The 14,616-nt window shown below is 63.7% G+C and overlaps 3 protein-coding genes, 1 long non-coding RNA gene and 1 other non-coding gene across 7 annotated transcripts in view; 2 read left to right on the forward strand and 3 right to left on the reverse strand.

The window, feature by feature from the left end:
• Positions 1-477: 477 nt before the first annotated feature.
• Positions 478-5,338, reverse strand: PNPLA2 (patatin like domain 2, triacylglycerol lipase). Of its 2 annotated transcripts, XM_077773373.1 has the most exons (9): positions 5,128-5,338; positions 3,315-3,547; positions 3,167-3,232; positions 2,615-2,824; positions 2,311-2,371; positions 2,042-2,206; positions 1,790-1,922; positions 1,454-1,576; positions 478-1,362 (listed from the first exon to the last, which is right to left on the reverse strand). In XM_077773373.1, the coding sequence occupies exons 1-9, from the start codon at positions 5,312-5,314 to the stop codon at positions 1,092-1,094; spliced, it is 1,449 nt and encodes a 482-aa protein (XP_077629499.1). In that variant the 5' UTR covers positions 5,315-5,338; the 3' UTR covers positions 478-1,091. The 2 variants fall into 2 exon arrangements, with proteins under 2 accessions (XP_077629499.1, XP_077629498.1); XM_077773372.1 differs by lacking the exon at positions 5,128-5,338 and having other exon boundaries at positions 3,315-5,101.
• Positions 5,339-8,349: 3,011 nt separating this feature from the next.
• Positions 8,350-10,522, reverse strand: RPLP2 (ribosomal protein lateral stalk subunit P2). 2 transcript variants are annotated; one of them, XM_077773359.1, is made up of 5 exons: positions 10,417-10,522; positions 10,248-10,371; positions 9,643-9,691; positions 8,547-8,645; positions 8,350-8,460 (listed from the first exon to the last, which is right to left on the reverse strand). In XM_077773359.1, the coding sequence occupies exons 2-5, from the start codon at positions 10,368-10,370 to the stop codon at positions 8,387-8,389; spliced, it is 345 nt and encodes a 114-aa protein (XP_077629485.1). In that variant the 5' UTR covers position 10,371; positions 10,417-10,522; the 3' UTR covers positions 8,350-8,386. The 2 variants fall into 2 exon arrangements, with proteins under 2 accessions (XP_077629485.1, XP_077629484.1); XM_077773358.1 differs by having other exon boundaries at positions 8,350-8,463.
• Positions 9,478-9,611, reverse strand: LOC144239373 (small nucleolar RNA SNORA52). Its single transcript, XR_013337399.1, has one exon. It is a non-coding gene; the product is annotated as a small nucleolar RNA SNORA52 (small nucleolar RNA).
• A 55-nt stretch (positions 10,523-10,577) lies between the features above and the next one.
• On the forward strand, positions 10,578-11,745 carry LOC144239335 (uncharacterized). The gene is made up of 2 exons (XR_013337394.1): positions 10,578-11,188; positions 11,474-11,745. It is a non-coding gene; the product is annotated as an uncharacterized LOC144239335 (long non-coding RNA).
• A 280-nt stretch (positions 11,746-12,025) lies between these two features.
• The window catches only part of PIDD1 (p53-induced death domain protein 1), a 6,250-nt gene continuing 3,659 nt past the window's right edge, over positions 12,026-14,616 (forward strand). Inside the window, exons 1-4 of the mRNA XM_077773400.1 lie at positions 12,026-12,449; positions 12,516-12,628; positions 13,343-13,661; positions 13,947-14,360. Of these exons, the coding sequence (XP_077629526.1) occupies positions 12,026-12,449; positions 12,516-12,628; positions 13,343-13,661; positions 13,947-14,360 (1,270 nt within the window). The remainder of the gene's footprint in view (positions 12,450-12,515; positions 12,629-13,342; positions 13,662-13,946; positions 14,361-14,616) is intronic.

Consider the following 14,616-nt stretch of genomic DNA (forward strand, 5'->3'; position numbering starts at 1 on the left):
CTGGGGCCTGCCAGCCTCACACCTTGGTCAGGGGACAGCCGGACAGCCAGCCAACCACCCAGCTCGGCTCCAACGCCCCTCCCCCATGGGCCCTTCGGGTCACCAGCAAGGGTTGGCTGCATCCCCTCAGACTGTCCGGGGCAGGGGACGCTTTCAGGAAACCATCTCCCACAGAACAAGGTCCAGCCGCCTCTGGGTCAGACCTCCCCCTGCCTGACATTCCGACCCGTCCTACATCCTACACGCTGGCAGGGGTCGTGGGGGTGTGGTGGGGAGGGGGACAAGGGAGTGAGGCCAGTGAGGTCTGCTCTGACAAGGGGAGGCCCAGCGCCTTGTGGCAAATGCCCGAAGTGGGGCAGGCCCTGCGGCTCTCAGGTCCCCGGGGCTCAGCTTGGGAACCTCACCCTCCGCAGCCGCCCAAGCCTGACGTCAGCCCCACACCACCTGTCACCACGGAGCCCAGATGCAGACACCACCTTTTGTAAACATTTCTCAGTTTTTATTTAGCAAGGATCTTGGTCCTGGTATTTCCACTGGGCCTTGGAAAGCCGTGCCCAAGGGTCAGGCAGCACACCTCGGGGCAAAGCGGGCCGGACAGAGGCGTCCCAGCAGAGAAGCGGGCCAGGACTCGGGCCGGGTGCAGGCCCTGAATGCCAGGCTGCAGGACAGCAGGGCCCTGTGGCCGGGGAGTCACATGAAGTGAAGGAGGCAGGGGCTGAGCTGTGGCATTTATTATAACTGCTTTGGCGAAAATAAATAATTCCTCACAAAGGTTCTTCGGCGAAACGTGGCAAATGAGGGAGGAGCAGGTGCAAAGCTCTCAGGAGTAACACTGCTGGGACCGGGGCGCCCCGGGCCGGGGAGGGGCCTCAGGGGGAGATGAAGGCACAGGTGAGGGGTGAGTGGTCGGTGGGGGGTCGACGGCCAGTCCCGTTCTAGCAGCTATGAGGGACCCCATCTCCTTACTTGTGCAGGAGTCCTGGAGAGAGGCCCAGCCCGCCCCAGGGCCCCACCTCACGGGGCAGGGAAGCTGGGGGCCCAGCCCTCAGCACCGGGACCCCGAGGGCTGAGGGAGGGCGGGGGGGGTGCACTCAGCAAGGGGGCGAGCCGGGTGGGAGCTGTGGGGACTCAGGGGCAGGACCGGCGGGGGCATGCATGCGCAGGGCATCAGGGGGGAAGGCCACGTTGGTGCAGAAAAGGCCCAGGAGCAGCTGGCGCTGGCACTCCTCCCACTTGGCCAGTGCGTCGCCCAGCGAGAGGCCGGAGCGCATCCAGCTGGGCAGTGCCTCGCTGTAGGCGGCACAGGACAGCTGCACAGACGGCAGTGACTGGGCGCGGCGCAGCGCCACCTGCTCCGACAGCCTGCAGTGGGGAGGGGTGGAGGGCAGGAGGGCTTTAGAGGGGTCCCTGGGGCTTCAGGCCCGGGGGAGACACAACAGTGAGGGGGGCTCACCTGGAGGGCAGGTGGCTTCCCAGCTTCCTCTTGGCACGCATCACCAGGTACTGGCAGATGCTACCTGTCTGCTCCTTCATCCACCGGATGTCCTCAGGGACGTCAGGCAGCCACTCCAGCAAGCTGGGCGGGGGGGGCGTGGCCTCAGACTCCATGGCTCCACCCCAACCCACGCCCACTCCACCGCGGCCTGTGCCCCAGCTTCTGGGACCCTTGATGTGGCATCTCTGCAGTATCCCCCACCAGGGGCCTCTTCTCCGTGGTGTCCTCTACTCACGGATGACTTCGAGGCCTGGTCCCCCACAGTCCCCGCCCAAAGCCCCCTCCCCCCCTCACCGGATGGTGAAGGACACAGCACTCTCCAGGGGCAGAGTGTAGGGCACCATCATGGCTGTGGCCAGACGCACAGGCAGCATGTTGGAGAACGCGGTCAGCAGGTCCTTGGGCTCCACGCAGGCCTCCAACAGGGCTGGGGTGGGCGCAAGAGGGAAGCTGACCCGCAGCCGCAGTGGGGAAGCCAGCACCTCCCTGCTCCTCAGCAACCCCACCAGCCAGGTACGCCCCTTCCCCCACCCCACCTGCACACACCCTCATTGAGCCGCGCAGGCAGATGCTCCAGGATGTGATCCTCCAGGGGTGGCTGCAAGGGACCCTTCACTAGGGCCCCCTGGGCCTCCTCCACATCCTCGTCCTCTGGGGCATGGGGGCAGGCAGGGGGCAGCGCCAGCAGGGGGTTGGGCCGGTTCAAGAGGCCTGGGTGGAGACCCCCCAGACAGGTGATCAGCATGGGAGCAGGGGCAGAGGCGAGGGGCCAGCACACCGGCCTCCCCACGGCACTCCAGGCAGCACCCACGCACCGTTCCGCCTCAGAAAACGCAGCCCGTCCCTGTAGCCCTGCTTGCACATCTCTCGCAACACCTAAGGCAGGGGGAACAATGAACAGGCGCAGGGAGCCACAGGCGCCCCGCTCGGCCCCCGGAGGCCCGGCAACCCCTTCCTTCCACCAAGGTGACTTGGATCCGGGCCGCCGGACAGGCGACCGCGGTGGAAAGGCTGTGCGAACCCCACCTCCGCCCGGTCACTTAGGAGAGGCCCTCTGGGCAGCTCGCCCCCCTGGCGCCCAGCGAGGAGGCGGCGTAGGCCCCCCGGTGCACGGCTCACCGTGGGCTCGGGCGGGAACAGGGCCTTGGACAGGCGGTAGAGATTACGCAGGTTGAACTGGATGCTGGTGTTGGTGAACCGGAGCTCATGGATGTTGGTGGAGCTGTCCTGTGGGCAAATGTCACTCTCTCCCGAAAAGGGGGACACGGTGATGGTGTTCTTGAGCTCGTAGAGTGGCAGGTTGTCTGAGATGCCGCCGTCAACATAGCGCTGAGAGACACACGGTCGCACAGGGAGGGGCCTGAGGACTGAGCTGGCTAGCCCACTGGGCCACCTTGGCCCCCCCCCCCCCCGGGGGNCCTTCCATCCTTTCACCCACTGGGCACTGGCCATGGGCCGCTGAGCAGATGGCCAGACCATGGGGGAGGGGCAGAGGCAGCCACAGGAAGTATGCCTCTCCAGGGGGTGGGCCTGCTCTTGAGTAATTCGGGGAAGTGAGGCAACAGGCTGTGGTAGGACTTAGGGGTGTGTAGGGGGCACCACTGGCTTGTCCCACTGCCTGCCCAGTGGCCAACCCTTGCCACCCAGAACAGGTGCCCAGGGGATACTTACTACGCCCTGGAAGGCCGGAGGGATGAGGCCGCAGTACACAGGGATGAAGGCGCTGCAGACGTTGGCCTGTGGGGCAGGGGCAGAGAGGGCGTGGTGAGCAGAGACCCTGATTTCATACTGTGCCCCCACGCGGCCCACCATGGCCCACCTGGATGAGCTCATCCTTGGAGCTGAAGTGGGATATAATGACGTTCTCGCCATCAGAGACGCGGGTCAGGGAGATGCCCACACGCCCGCTGGCACGTTCATGGCAGTCAGCAGGCAGGGTCTTCAACAGGCAGCCACGGATAGTCTTTATCAGGTTGAAGGAGGGGTGCAGTGGACCCAGAAACCGCTTCCGGGCTTCCTTAGACACCTCGATGATGTTGGCACCTGCCTCGCCTGGGTGAGCAGGGCCAACGGTCAGGGCCCGGCACCCCTGGCTTAGCACCCCCATGGGTCCACACCCAGAGCCACACACGCAGCCATGGAACTGCCGTCTACCCTGGAGAATTCCCAGTATCCATCGCGAGGCCTGGCCCATGACCGGGACTTTTGCTACCTGCCCCTGGAGAGACAGGCAGGCCGCCCCCCGGGGGGGCAGACAGCTGGGGCCACGGCCTTCCCTCTGTCCAGTGTTTCCCAACTGCTTGCCCTGATCCATGAGTCACTGGGCCTGGCCTGGCGTGGCCCCCAGCCTGTGAAGGGGGGAAGGCAGAGGTTCAACCTTGACCAGCTGTAGCCTTCACACAGTTGGCCAGATCCAGGGAGTCCAGCACAGGCCTGTGGGCACAGGGCTGGAAAGAGTGGGGCCCCGCCACCCTTGAGAAAGCACAATTGTGACTCTGCAGCCAAGAGCGAGCCCCCCCAACACTCTTCTTGAGGGCTGATGGGCGCTGGCCTCAGGCAAAGGCAGGGCAGGGGCCCAGCAGGGGTCACGGAGTCGGAGAGCCTTGGTGAGGAGTGCGGATCACTGTCCTGGTCAGAAGTGGGGACAGAACCCACCATGCCATGGGGACTGTAGCTGCCCGAGGCCACTCCTGAGAAAGAGGCTTCCTGGTGAGGGGTGGGGGGAGGAGGTGTCCTGGGAGTCACCTCCAGGGCAGTGAGTCGGGTATGGCCTGAGGCCAGCATGCAAGTGTGACAGACACTGGCCTGAAGGTTTGCAGTGAGGGAGGGGCAGCCCCACAGCTGAGAACCGCCAGGTCCCAAGGATGGAGAGCGGTTCTCCTTTTACCCCAGACCGACCTCAGGGCAAAGGTCACTGGAAGGGGGCAGGGGAGAAGCCTGGACAGACTCCTGCCGGGCAGGGCCTTCTAAGACCTGTTGACCCTTCTGTCACCTTGGCTGCCCTGGTAGGCTGGGTGCTGGGCACCACTCCCGGGACTCCTGACGTACTCAGTGTGCTGTAAACAGCACTCGCAGGCGCCTCCCGAAATGTGTGTGTCCGAGCAGAGAAGGCCACCCCAGTGCCCACCGACAGCCCCACTACCGCCCGGGCGGCTGGAGGGCCCAGGCGCGCCTCCCATGCCAGGGAGTGGGTTGGCCACACCGGGGACCCAGGCCCACAGTGGGCGGGAGGCAAAGAGGGAGAGGGTGGGGGAGACTTCGCCTTGCCAAGCCCTACCTGCCAGGTTCCTCCCCCAAGTGCCCTGGGAGGCACCAGGCCACAGTACCCAAATATCTCTTCAGAGGCCGCCCCCATACGGGACCCCGGGGACACAGCAGCATAGACGCAGGACACAGTGACGGCGGGCATCCGGGCCATTACTGGGCTACTGGGGCACTGAGGGGCTACTGGGGCAGTGAGATCCCTTCCCTGACTCTCACGGCCCCGCCCACGAGTTACTTTCTCTTTCCAGTGAAATACCTTCTGCTGCACCTGTCCGTCCTCCAGCCTTTGCGCCCTCAAGGGCCTTGGTCTCGGCCCGAGGCTCGCGTGGCCCCACCCCAATTCCTGGGCACCACTGAGCAAAACAAACCAGGCCCCGCCCCCGGGACGGCGCCCGAGATCGGACCTTCGGCCCCGGNGGCGCCGTAGATGTGCGCGGCGTTGGCCACCAGGAAGGGCGCGTGCTCGCGGAGGCAGGAGGCCACGCCGACGTGGTAGACGCCCAGGAAGCCGCAGCCCGCGAACGAGATGTTCCACGTCGCCTCCTTGGGGAACATCGCTCCGGCCCCCGGGATCCGGGGCGCGCCCCTCNGGAGCCCCGCCCCCGGGCCCGAGACCCAGTGCCCCGCCTCGTGGGGACGCTGGGGGGAACCCACGGCGGCCCAGGGGCGCAGGGAGGGGCCAGCGCAGGCCAGGGGCGCGCGGAGTCTGGGGACTTGCGACGGGGAGGCCCCTGATGTCCGGGCGGGGACTGCGGGACCCGCCTACAGCACCCACTTAGGTCACTGAGGAGCTCGCCCCGAGGCAAGGACCCCCGGACTCACCCACAGACTGACTCATAAATAGCTAGGGCTGGAAGCGAATCACACACAACTCCCCGAGCAAACACTAGTGTTACAGATACCAACCTGACGCCCAGGCCCAGCTGCCGGCAGCGGCTGCCACTCCGTAGCTGGGCAGTAACCTGGGCTCTACCCGGGTAGGACTCAGGGCCTACCCGCCCCCGCTAATTGCCGCAGCAGGCGGAGCCCTCCAGTGACGCCACCCTCCCACTCCTTTCCTCATTTTCGTCCTGGAGTGTAGGGCAGGCATAGCCTGGCTTGGGTCCAGGGCCCAGCCCAGCACCTCACCCCGCCTTCAGGACAAGGGGCTGGTCTGTGCTGGAGTGGTGGGATTCCTCTGTCTCGACACCCACTCCCTAGGCAGAAGCTTGGTCCGCGACCCAGCCGGTGCCAGGGCTGTGGAGGCCTGGGCTACGGCTTGGGAATGTCCGCCCCATCCCCCCCAGGCCCAGGCTGAGAAGCCAGAGCCGGGCTTCCCAGGGGCAGGGCCATCTGGGTCATGCTGTCCATCCCTCAGCCTCTATGCTGTCAGCCACCCGTACTTGGTACTGACGGTGTGCCTGACAGAGACCAGCACAGGACAGAGCAGTTGGGCAAGGTCAGTCCAGACCCAGCACTTCTCAGAGGGTGGAGACAGGGAGACATTGTTTACAGAAGCTCAAAATGAGGACCGGCGGCGGCGGGGGTGGAGGGCACCCGGCTGCCTAGGCTGCCCTACTGCCTGTACAAACACCCTGGGGATGGGGAGCGGGGCCCAGACCTGGGTATTGTTGGGGAAAACGGGATATCTGAGTTCGACGTAGATTTGACCTCTTCTCTTGCACATGGGGACCCTCTCCCCCAAGTGCTTTGGGTGGATGTACAGTGTAGACTGTGGCCCCGTCAGGATGGTCAAGGCCCCTTGTGACAGCGCTGGAAGCGGCAGGGTCAGGAGGTATGGTACGGTGGGGATGAGCATACCCCCAAAGCGGGCCTGGAATGCCCAGGGGCTCATCCAGGTGACCACGGAGAGGGGAGCTGGGGGTGCAGCTGAGCCAGAGACAAGGTTGTCCCTGACCTGCTCCAAGGACAAGCCAGGGTCCAGGCCCTTCCTGCTTCTGAAGGACTGTGGGGCCTCGAAGGGTGGCCCTGCCCCAGTACAGCGAGAACTCTGCCCCCATTTCCACATCGGGGTTGAACTGTTTTGGATACACACCCCTCTCCCCAGGCCCCTGGGACTGTCTGCTCTGGAGCCAAGAACATAGCAGCACTTCCCGGAACCCTGGCCGGGGGGGCACAAAACCCTAGTGCTTGCTGTGTAATCATTATTTTAAAAAAATATTTTGAGAGAGAGGGCACTTGTGCGCACGCGTGGGAGGAGGCAGGGAGAGACTCCCAAGATGTGGGGCTCTATCCCAGGAGCTGTGAGATCATGATCAGAACTGAAATCAAGAGGGCGCTCAACTACCTGAGCCACTCAGGTGCCCCTAAAAAGTGGCTTTATTAAAAGCAGAGGCCTGAGACCATGTGCATAAATACTAACCTGCTACGTGTCACTCTGCAGACAGGTGTCCTGCTTCCACGCCTACACAGGACCCTTCTCTTCGGGCTCGAAGGTCGCCGTGGACTTGAGGCCCCCTCCTCCAGAGAACCTTGGGCCTCCGTACCACCTTCCCTCCCTGTCCTTGCCCCCTGCAGCACCTGCTGCTGGGACCCGTACAGTGATGCTCGCTCTTCCTCTAGGCCCATGTCCCACTGACCACAGGAGTGGGCTCTACGTCGTCCCCCAAAGCCACCCTAGTCCCCACTGCTCTGGATAACCAGGAGGGCCTCAGGCCTTCTCTCCCACATCCCACACACTCCTGTCCTGCAGGACAGTGTCCTGTCCCCCGAGGGAGGCCCTCCACCCCCAGCTGTCCCTTTTGTGCTCCTTCCTTACCCGGTCCCTGCAGAACTACAACCCATGAGCGTAGGTCAGAGCTGTAACCTGGCACACGATGGGCACACACTACAGCGCGGCGCTGACCCAGAGCCATCGCAGGGAGAAGCAGAGGGTCTACCAGGTGGTCTGGCATTGGTGGGCAGAGGACCTAAGGAGCAGGAGACTACAAACCGCCGCAGGGCCAGGACGGTGGCTGCACGCGCACGGGCAAGCCGGCCCCCGAAGGACTCAGTGGGCACGTGGCCCGACATCGCTGCCTACGAGCCCCTTCCTCATCCGGACAGACCACCAGACAGCTGCGGTAACCAGCCTCAGAGGAGATATAGGACTGCCCCGAGTTGCTGAGATTAAAAGTGGAACTTGAACGTGAACCAGAGGAGCCCGGACTCCGCAGTGCACGTGCACTACTGCCCCACCGCTTTCTTGTAACTGAAAACCACGACCAGCCTTGGGGCAACTGCTGGCCTCCACCAGCCGGAGCCTCCTCGGAGCACTGCAGACCCCCCACTGCTGCTTTTGAAGGATTCCTGTGTGCTCCCCAAAAGCTTCCCCCGGGAAAGGCGCCGGCAGTCCTCGGGAACCAGGACTGGGCCTACGAAGGCTCCCGTCTCCTCCCGAGCCTACTCAAGGCTCAGCACACCCAAGAGCCACAGAGACGCTCCCATCCCGGGTACCCATTTCGGCACCAGACCCTCGGTTCTTCACCTCCCCAGCAAGGGCGTGGGTTTCTTCTGAAATGAAGGCCTGCTCACCCACCACGGGATCCCCCCAACACCTGCACTGCGCCAAGGCCGCACTCTTACAAAGTACTCATGGGCCGCTCAAGAGGTACGTAAAAAGGGTTTTATTGGCAGAAGAACAGAACTCTAATCGAACAAGCCAAATCCCATGTCATCATCCGACTCCTCCGATTCCTCCTTCTTCTCATCTTTCTTCTCCTCTGCTGTGGGGAAGAAGGGGACAGTGAGCAGGGCCCACAGTGCACGCCAGCCCCCCGGGGGAGACCCGGCCCCGGCCTCCACTTACCTGCAGCTGGAGCGGAACCAGCAGCAGGCGCCGCAGACCCTGGGGCAGCAGAGACAGCCACAGCCCCACCAGCGGGCACGCTGGCCAGCTTGCCAATACCTAGGGACGTCAGGGAAGGAGAGGAGAGCAGGCGCTCAGCCTGAAGGCTGCGGGGGGAGTGAAGAGGTAGTCTGCCCGATACACGGGACACCATCACCAAGTGCCGGTGTCACCAGCTTCTGTCCTCCCACACAGGTGGCTCTGCCTCTGCCACACACACACACACACACACCCCAGCCCCCTACGATTTCCTACCTGGAAACTTGGCTTCTAGGAATCCCTCCCTCTCCATAAAAAACTGGGTAACAGCACCCCACCCCAGAGGAAGCTGGACAAAAGCATTTACATCCAGGACGCGAAGGAGTCAGCCACCCGGGTCCAGATCCTCACCCCCAGCGGTTTGCTGAGCTGGCTGTGCCCCACAAAAGACACACACAGGGAGAGAACAGTGGTCCCAGCAGCACACCTTCCTAACAATCCCATCAGCTGCGGCCTCATGCCACCAGAAACCCATCTGCCTGGCAAAGGGGGGCAGGGACCTGTGGTCCCTCACACGCCCAGTCTGTGCTCCCAAACCCACCCCCAGAACCCATGGTGAGATTTGATTATAAAACCCTAATTCCCGGGGTCATCTGGGTGGCTCAGTCAGTTAAGCGTCCACCTTTGGCTCAGGCCATGCTGGCCACAGTTCATGATCGGAGTCCCAGATCGCTGACAGCGCAGAACCTGCTTGGGATCCTGTCTCCCCTCCCCCAGTACGTGTTCTCTCTTACCAAAATAAACAAACGTTATAAAAAATATACTTAAAACAAGAAACATCCCAGCTTAGAGCCCTCTGGCGGGCAGGCAGGCCCAGTGGGAGCACCAGCACCCTCTGCTGCCCTGCCACTCAGAATGTCTAGAAGCATCCCTGGCACAAGCCCACTGAAGCCTGCTCGCTTTTCTGGGTGAGGCTTCTAGAGTGCTCTGGTCCACAAGCGAAACCTGGAAGGCCACAGGCTGACCAGCAGGGATTAGGATGGACCACGAGAATGAAAACCCCCACATGCAATCTCACCCTGGGCAATGACGTCTTCGATATTTTTTCCGTTCAGCTCACTGATGACCTAAAAATAACCACAACCAGCAGTTACCAGAGGGTCACTACTGCGCCCCACACCTTAACTTCACCTCCTGGAGCCAGGGCAGGGCTGGCCTCAGGAGCACATGACGAAACGCCCCAGGGCTTCGAGGCCTTCCCTGTCCGGCCAACCCAACGCTTCTGCCCCGCACATGAGCTCTCTAAGCGGTGCCGCAGGCGGGAACCAGCAGACTTCAGCGTTTCCCGAGCAAGAGTCGCATGGCATCTCAGTTTATAAGCCCCTCCCGCCTGAACGTTGTTAGTGAGGCGGATAAAAATAACACCGTTAAAATGCGCTCTGCCCTTCCTCCTTCTCTAACACGTAGTTACTAAGACGACTTAGGCTGCGCTATAACCTCGCGTCCCCGCAACCAGGCTGGAGATCCGCCTCACGCCCACCCACTGTTCCTTCCTTGGGGTCGCAGCAAAGCCCCACCCCCACCCCGAGCACACTGCTTTCTTAAGGGTGAAACCCGCGCCGCCGAGGCCAGAGGCCCCCATCTGCACAGCGTCGGGCCAGCCAGGGGCTTCGGGGCGGCTACCTTGTTGAGCCGGTCGTCGTCCGCCTCGATGCCCACACTGTCCAGAATCTTCTTGATGTCCTTGGCACTGGGGGAGGCATTGCCCCCGAGGGCGGCCAGCAGATAGGAGGCGACGTAGCGCATCCTGAAGCGGGAGGAGACGNGCGCCGGGGCCCCGCCGCCCACTCACTCGGCGGCGAGTAGCCTCACGCGTGCGACCTCGGCGGCGTCAGGGACGGAAAGGAAGGGGCCGGCGCGGGGGGCGGGGGTAATCCGCTACCCAGAAGCCCCCGGGATCGGCGTGCCGCGCTGAGAGGGCGCCTCCGAGTGACGTCACACGGCGCCCAGGCGGCGGGGGCGGGGAGGCCTCGTTCCGTGCAGCACCGCGGCAGCAAAGGCGAATGGCAACTCCAGGGCCGCCTTCTTGCACAACGCGGAGACGAGTGTCCGCCGGCCCTCCTCCGGTGGAGGGGAGAGCAGCTCGCAGCGCGGCCGCCACGGCCGCTACACATCTGTGTGCGGCGGGCGTGGCCATCGGCGTTGGAGGACTCCAGGTCCCATGGTGCACCGCTGCCGGAAGTGCGGGCGCGCTTTCTGTGCCGGCGCACGCGGCCGACTGGCTCGCGGGTAGTTCCGGGCCGCTAGGACCGTGGGGACCCCTGCATTCCCGCGCGGCCAGGCCAGTGAAGTGGGCGAGCCCGGCCCGATCTCCCACTGCGGGGCCGTGTGGACCCTGAACTGACCTCTGTGTCCACGTGCCACCGGCTCACTACACGGTGTTCGGGACCCGCTGCCGGTCGGCGGGCCGAGAAGGAGCAGGCCCGCCCTTGCTTCTCCGGAACAGGAGTTCAGAAGAGAAGCACAGACACACAGGGCAAATAAGCGAGGCGGCCCAGGCTGACATAAGCCTGGGGGGACGAGGCGGCCCTGAGAACTGGGGCGAAGGCCCCGCGGAGGCCGGGGTGGGTCCAGAGGCCGGCGCGGCGAAGCCGGCCCTCGGGTGTCGTGCATCCCGCCGAGTGTGTTCACCGAAACCGCACGGCTCCTGCGGGCGACCTCGCTGTCTTCACCCCCGTGTCAGAGGGTGTGAGGCGCAGAAAGGCTTTCTTGCTCAGGGTTCCACAGTGGGGTGAAGTGGGGAACCTCCTGGCAAGGAGGGGACTTTGGCAATACCTAGAGAAGCGGGAGGCTGTGGTTTTTATTTTTAGATGCAAAATAATAAGGATTTTCTCATTTATTTTTTAAAGGTTTACCATTGTTAACATCCAAGCCAGTCGCATATGGGTCCACTTACATTACACAACCGTCACCGCCGTCCGTCCAGACCGTCTTCCTTCGTCCCAAGTTGGATTAAACAGCAGTTCTCTGCTCCCCCTTCCTCCAGTCGCTGGCACCCACCATTTTCATTTTTGTCTCTGAATTCTGACCACCCTGGGGACCTTGTATTAGTGGAAGCACGTGGTATTTGCCCTTTTAGATCTGACATTTCATTTAACAATGTTCTCAAAGTGCATCCGTATTGTAGTGTATCTCAATTTTCTTCCCTTTTAAAGCTAAATAATATTCCTGCGATTGAGTTCAGACTTCTGGCAGCTATGTAGAAGCTGAGTGGGGGACAGGAGCCGGGAAAGCGGGGTTCTGGCCACGGCCCATCCTGGGGGGGACGGTGAGAGCTGGGGAGCGGGAGGAAGCAGGGTGCCCGTGAACTGAGCTGCTGCAGAGCCGGCGAATGAACACAGGGATGCCAGGCTCTGAGACCAGACCTAGCTGGAAGTTCTTGGCTTTGGCACGTGCCCGCTATGCGTCCTTGGGCAAAATATAATCTGTCCGAGCCTCCTTTTCCTTCCCCGGGAGGTGCAAAGATTGAAAGGCAACGTGTGGGAAAGCTTGCCCAGTGGTTGCCAGTTAACAGCACCCCAGGAGCCGGGATCAGCTCTCTAGAGGAGGCCCACGAAGGCTTCCGGGAGGAGGAGGCCCCTAAGGCTGCCTCAGAAGGGGCACATTTAGAGCTCCGGCTTCTGGCAGCAGCCGATAAGCCCCCAAAGCCTTGCTCCGTCCTGAGATTGCGCCAGCTCGCTGCTCGCCGAGACGGGGCCAGAATGCACAGCTCCCCGCAGGGCGGGCCCGGCGGCCGGGAGCCTCTGAAAGGGCGGGTTTCCCAGCGCGCTGAGCGGGCCTTCGCGGCGGGGGAGGCTGGACTGGGACGGGCTGACGGGAAGTCGAGTGCCGCGGGNGCTCGCGGACGGTGGGGACGGTGGGGACGGTGGGGGCCCCGGGTTCTCCCACCAGGACCGGCCTCCGGGGGCTCCGAGCTCCGAGTGTACAGACCACTGCCCTCACCAGTCGACCGAGATGGGAACGGGAAGCGCGGGAGAACCCTCCTCCAGCGGTCACGGAATGGGGTCCCGTCTCCCTCCCCCGCACACGCACGTATCTGACACATGCGGGCACAATCACGGCGTTCCTTGCCTGGGCCGCTGCCCCCACATGGTAGATAAGAGTCCTCGACCTCTGGTCAAAGCTGGTGGGTGTGAAGGTTGGAGGTGGGGCTGGACCCGGAACTCTTTTTTAATTTTTTTAAATGTTTTTTGTTTCTGAAAGAGAGAGAGAGACAGCGTGAGCAGGGGAGGGTCAGAGAGAGAGGGAGTCACAGAGTCTGAAACAGGCTCCTGGCTCTGAGCTGGCAGTCAGCACAGAGCCCGACGCGGGGCTCGAACCCACGAACCGCGAGATCATGACCTGAGCTGAAGCTTAACCGACTGAGCCCCCAGGCGCCCTTTAGACCCAGAACTCTTAAGGGGGTGGGGGGCAGGCAGGATGAGCTGACAGCTCTGGGAGTCTCTCAGGATGTGAAGCCCCACTTCTCCCTCCTCTCCCCCATCCCCGCCCCCAGCAGGTCCCCCAGGCTCCTCTGCACACAGTTCTCCCTGCCTGCTGCCCTCCTGGTTCTGGGGTACACATTCCCCAGCCCTGTTCCAGCAAAGATTTGTGCAGCCTAGGCCCTGGGCTTCTGTGGGCCAGCTGGCCTGGCTCAAGGAGTCCCCATTCCCCTGAGCAGGAGGAGGGCCCAGCCCCACTCCCTCCCGCTCCTCCCCCTCCTCCCCCTGACTCTGCAGGCTCCCGAGGCCCTGCCTGAACAGGCCTGCTTGGCAGGCTGGGACATGTCTGGCCCCCAGGGACAGNCTGCACGAGATGCTGTAGATGCTGCGGATGCAGCACCCAGGGGCCCCCCCCTCCTGACTGGGAGCCGGCTGAACCTGGACTTGTACCCTGGGGGCTGCCACCGGCTGCTACACCTGTGTGCCCGGCCGTCCGCTCAGCTGCTGGAAGTGCAGTTCTTGCGGCTGAGTGGCCACGAAGACCCTCGGCTGCTAGAGACCACCCTGGCCCAGGTGGTGTGCAGCCTGCGGCACCTGCGCTCCCTGGTCCTCAGAGGTGAGCCCTCCTGCTCCCGGGCCCTGTCCCAACCCCGCCCCCCACAAGGGAGGCTGGCTGAGCCTGGGCTCCTGGACGCCCGCGGCTCCCAGCAGACCCCAGCGTGGCTGTCTTTCCCGGGGCAGGTCGTGGGTGATGGCTATTAGCCGAGATGAGCCTGCAGTATCCGTCTGCCGGCGTCTCGGTCTGTCCCGGTGGGGGTGGGGGCGGGGGAAGCCTGTGCCTCTGAGCTGAGCTGGGACCTGACTCCAGCTCTGAGGGCCACATCTGCCTTCCCCCTTCCAGGTGGGCAGCACCGGGATGTGCTGGGTGCCTGCGTCCGGGGCTCCCTGACCACACTGCCCGCTGGTCTGAGTGGCCTGACCCGCTTGGCCCACCTGGACCTGAGCTTCAACAGGCTGGAGACGCTGCCGGGCTGCGTCCCACAGATGCGTGGCCTGAGCGCCCTCCTCCTGTCCTACAACCGTCTGTCAGAGCTCCCTGACGCCCTGGGAGCCCTTCCCGCCCTCACCTTCCTCTCTGTGACCCACAACTGCCTGCGAACGCTGCCCAAGGCGCTGGGATCCCTGTCCACCCTGCAGCGCCTCGATCTCTCAAAGAACCTTCTGGACGCTCTGCCCCCTGAGATTGGAGACCTGAGCAGCCTCACAGAGCTCAATCTGGCCTCCAACCGGCTGCAGAGCCTCCCGACCTCCCTTGGTGAGTAGAGCTGGGGCCCTTTTGGCTCCCTGGGCCTGATGGGGAGTGCGTGGCCTCCACTCTCGCGTGGGCCCCCCTTTGTCCACAGGGGCCCCCGCACACTCCGGTGTGGCCCATCTCAGAGCCTCCACTCCCCCTGGGTGGCCCTCGTTTGCCTTCCCTTCCCCGCTGTCGAGGCCCCCTGCACAGACTTCCCCAGCCCCCCGAGTCCGGCCAGGGCCGGCAGAGACCGGCTGGGCCCCCGCCGGGCCCGGGG

This window comes from Crocuta crocuta, unplaced genomic scaffold, assembly GCF_008692635.1.
Source record: "Crocuta crocuta isolate KB4526 unplaced genomic scaffold, BGI_CrCroc_1.0 scaffold1161, whole genome shotgun sequence".
NCBI classification, from domain to species: domain Eukaryota; kingdom Metazoa; phylum Chordata; class Mammalia; order Carnivora; family Hyaenidae; genus Crocuta; species Crocuta crocuta.

Excerpts from the sequence above, each read along its gene's own strand:
- PNPLA2 (XM_077773372.1), bottom strand. The coding sequence starts at position 3,809 with ATGGATCAGGGCAAGCAGTTGGGAAACACTGGACAGAGGGAAGGCCGT. Across the intron at positions 2,207-2,310 it reads GCGTTTTCTGAGGCGGAACG|GCCTCTTGAACCGGCCCAAC; the intron begins GTGCGTGGGTGC and ends GTCTCCACCCAG. Across the intron at positions 1,363-1,453 it reads GGAAGCCACCTGCCCTCCAG|GCTGTCGGAGCAGGTGGCGC; the intron begins GTGAGCCCCCCT and ends TCCCCACTGCAG.
- RPLP2 (XM_077773358.1), bottom strand. The coding sequence starts at position 10,370 with ATGCGCTACGTCGCCTCCTATCTGCTGGCCGCCCTCGGGGGCAATGCC. Across the intron at positions 9,692-10,247 it reads ACGACGACCGGCTCAACAAG|GTCATCAGTGAGCTGAACGG; the intron begins GTAGCCGCCCCG and ends GGTTATTTTTAG. Across the intron at positions 8,646-9,642 it reads CGAAGACGTCATTGCCCAGG|GTATTGGCAAGCTGGCCAGC; the intron begins GTGAGATTGCAT and ends TGACGTCCCTAG.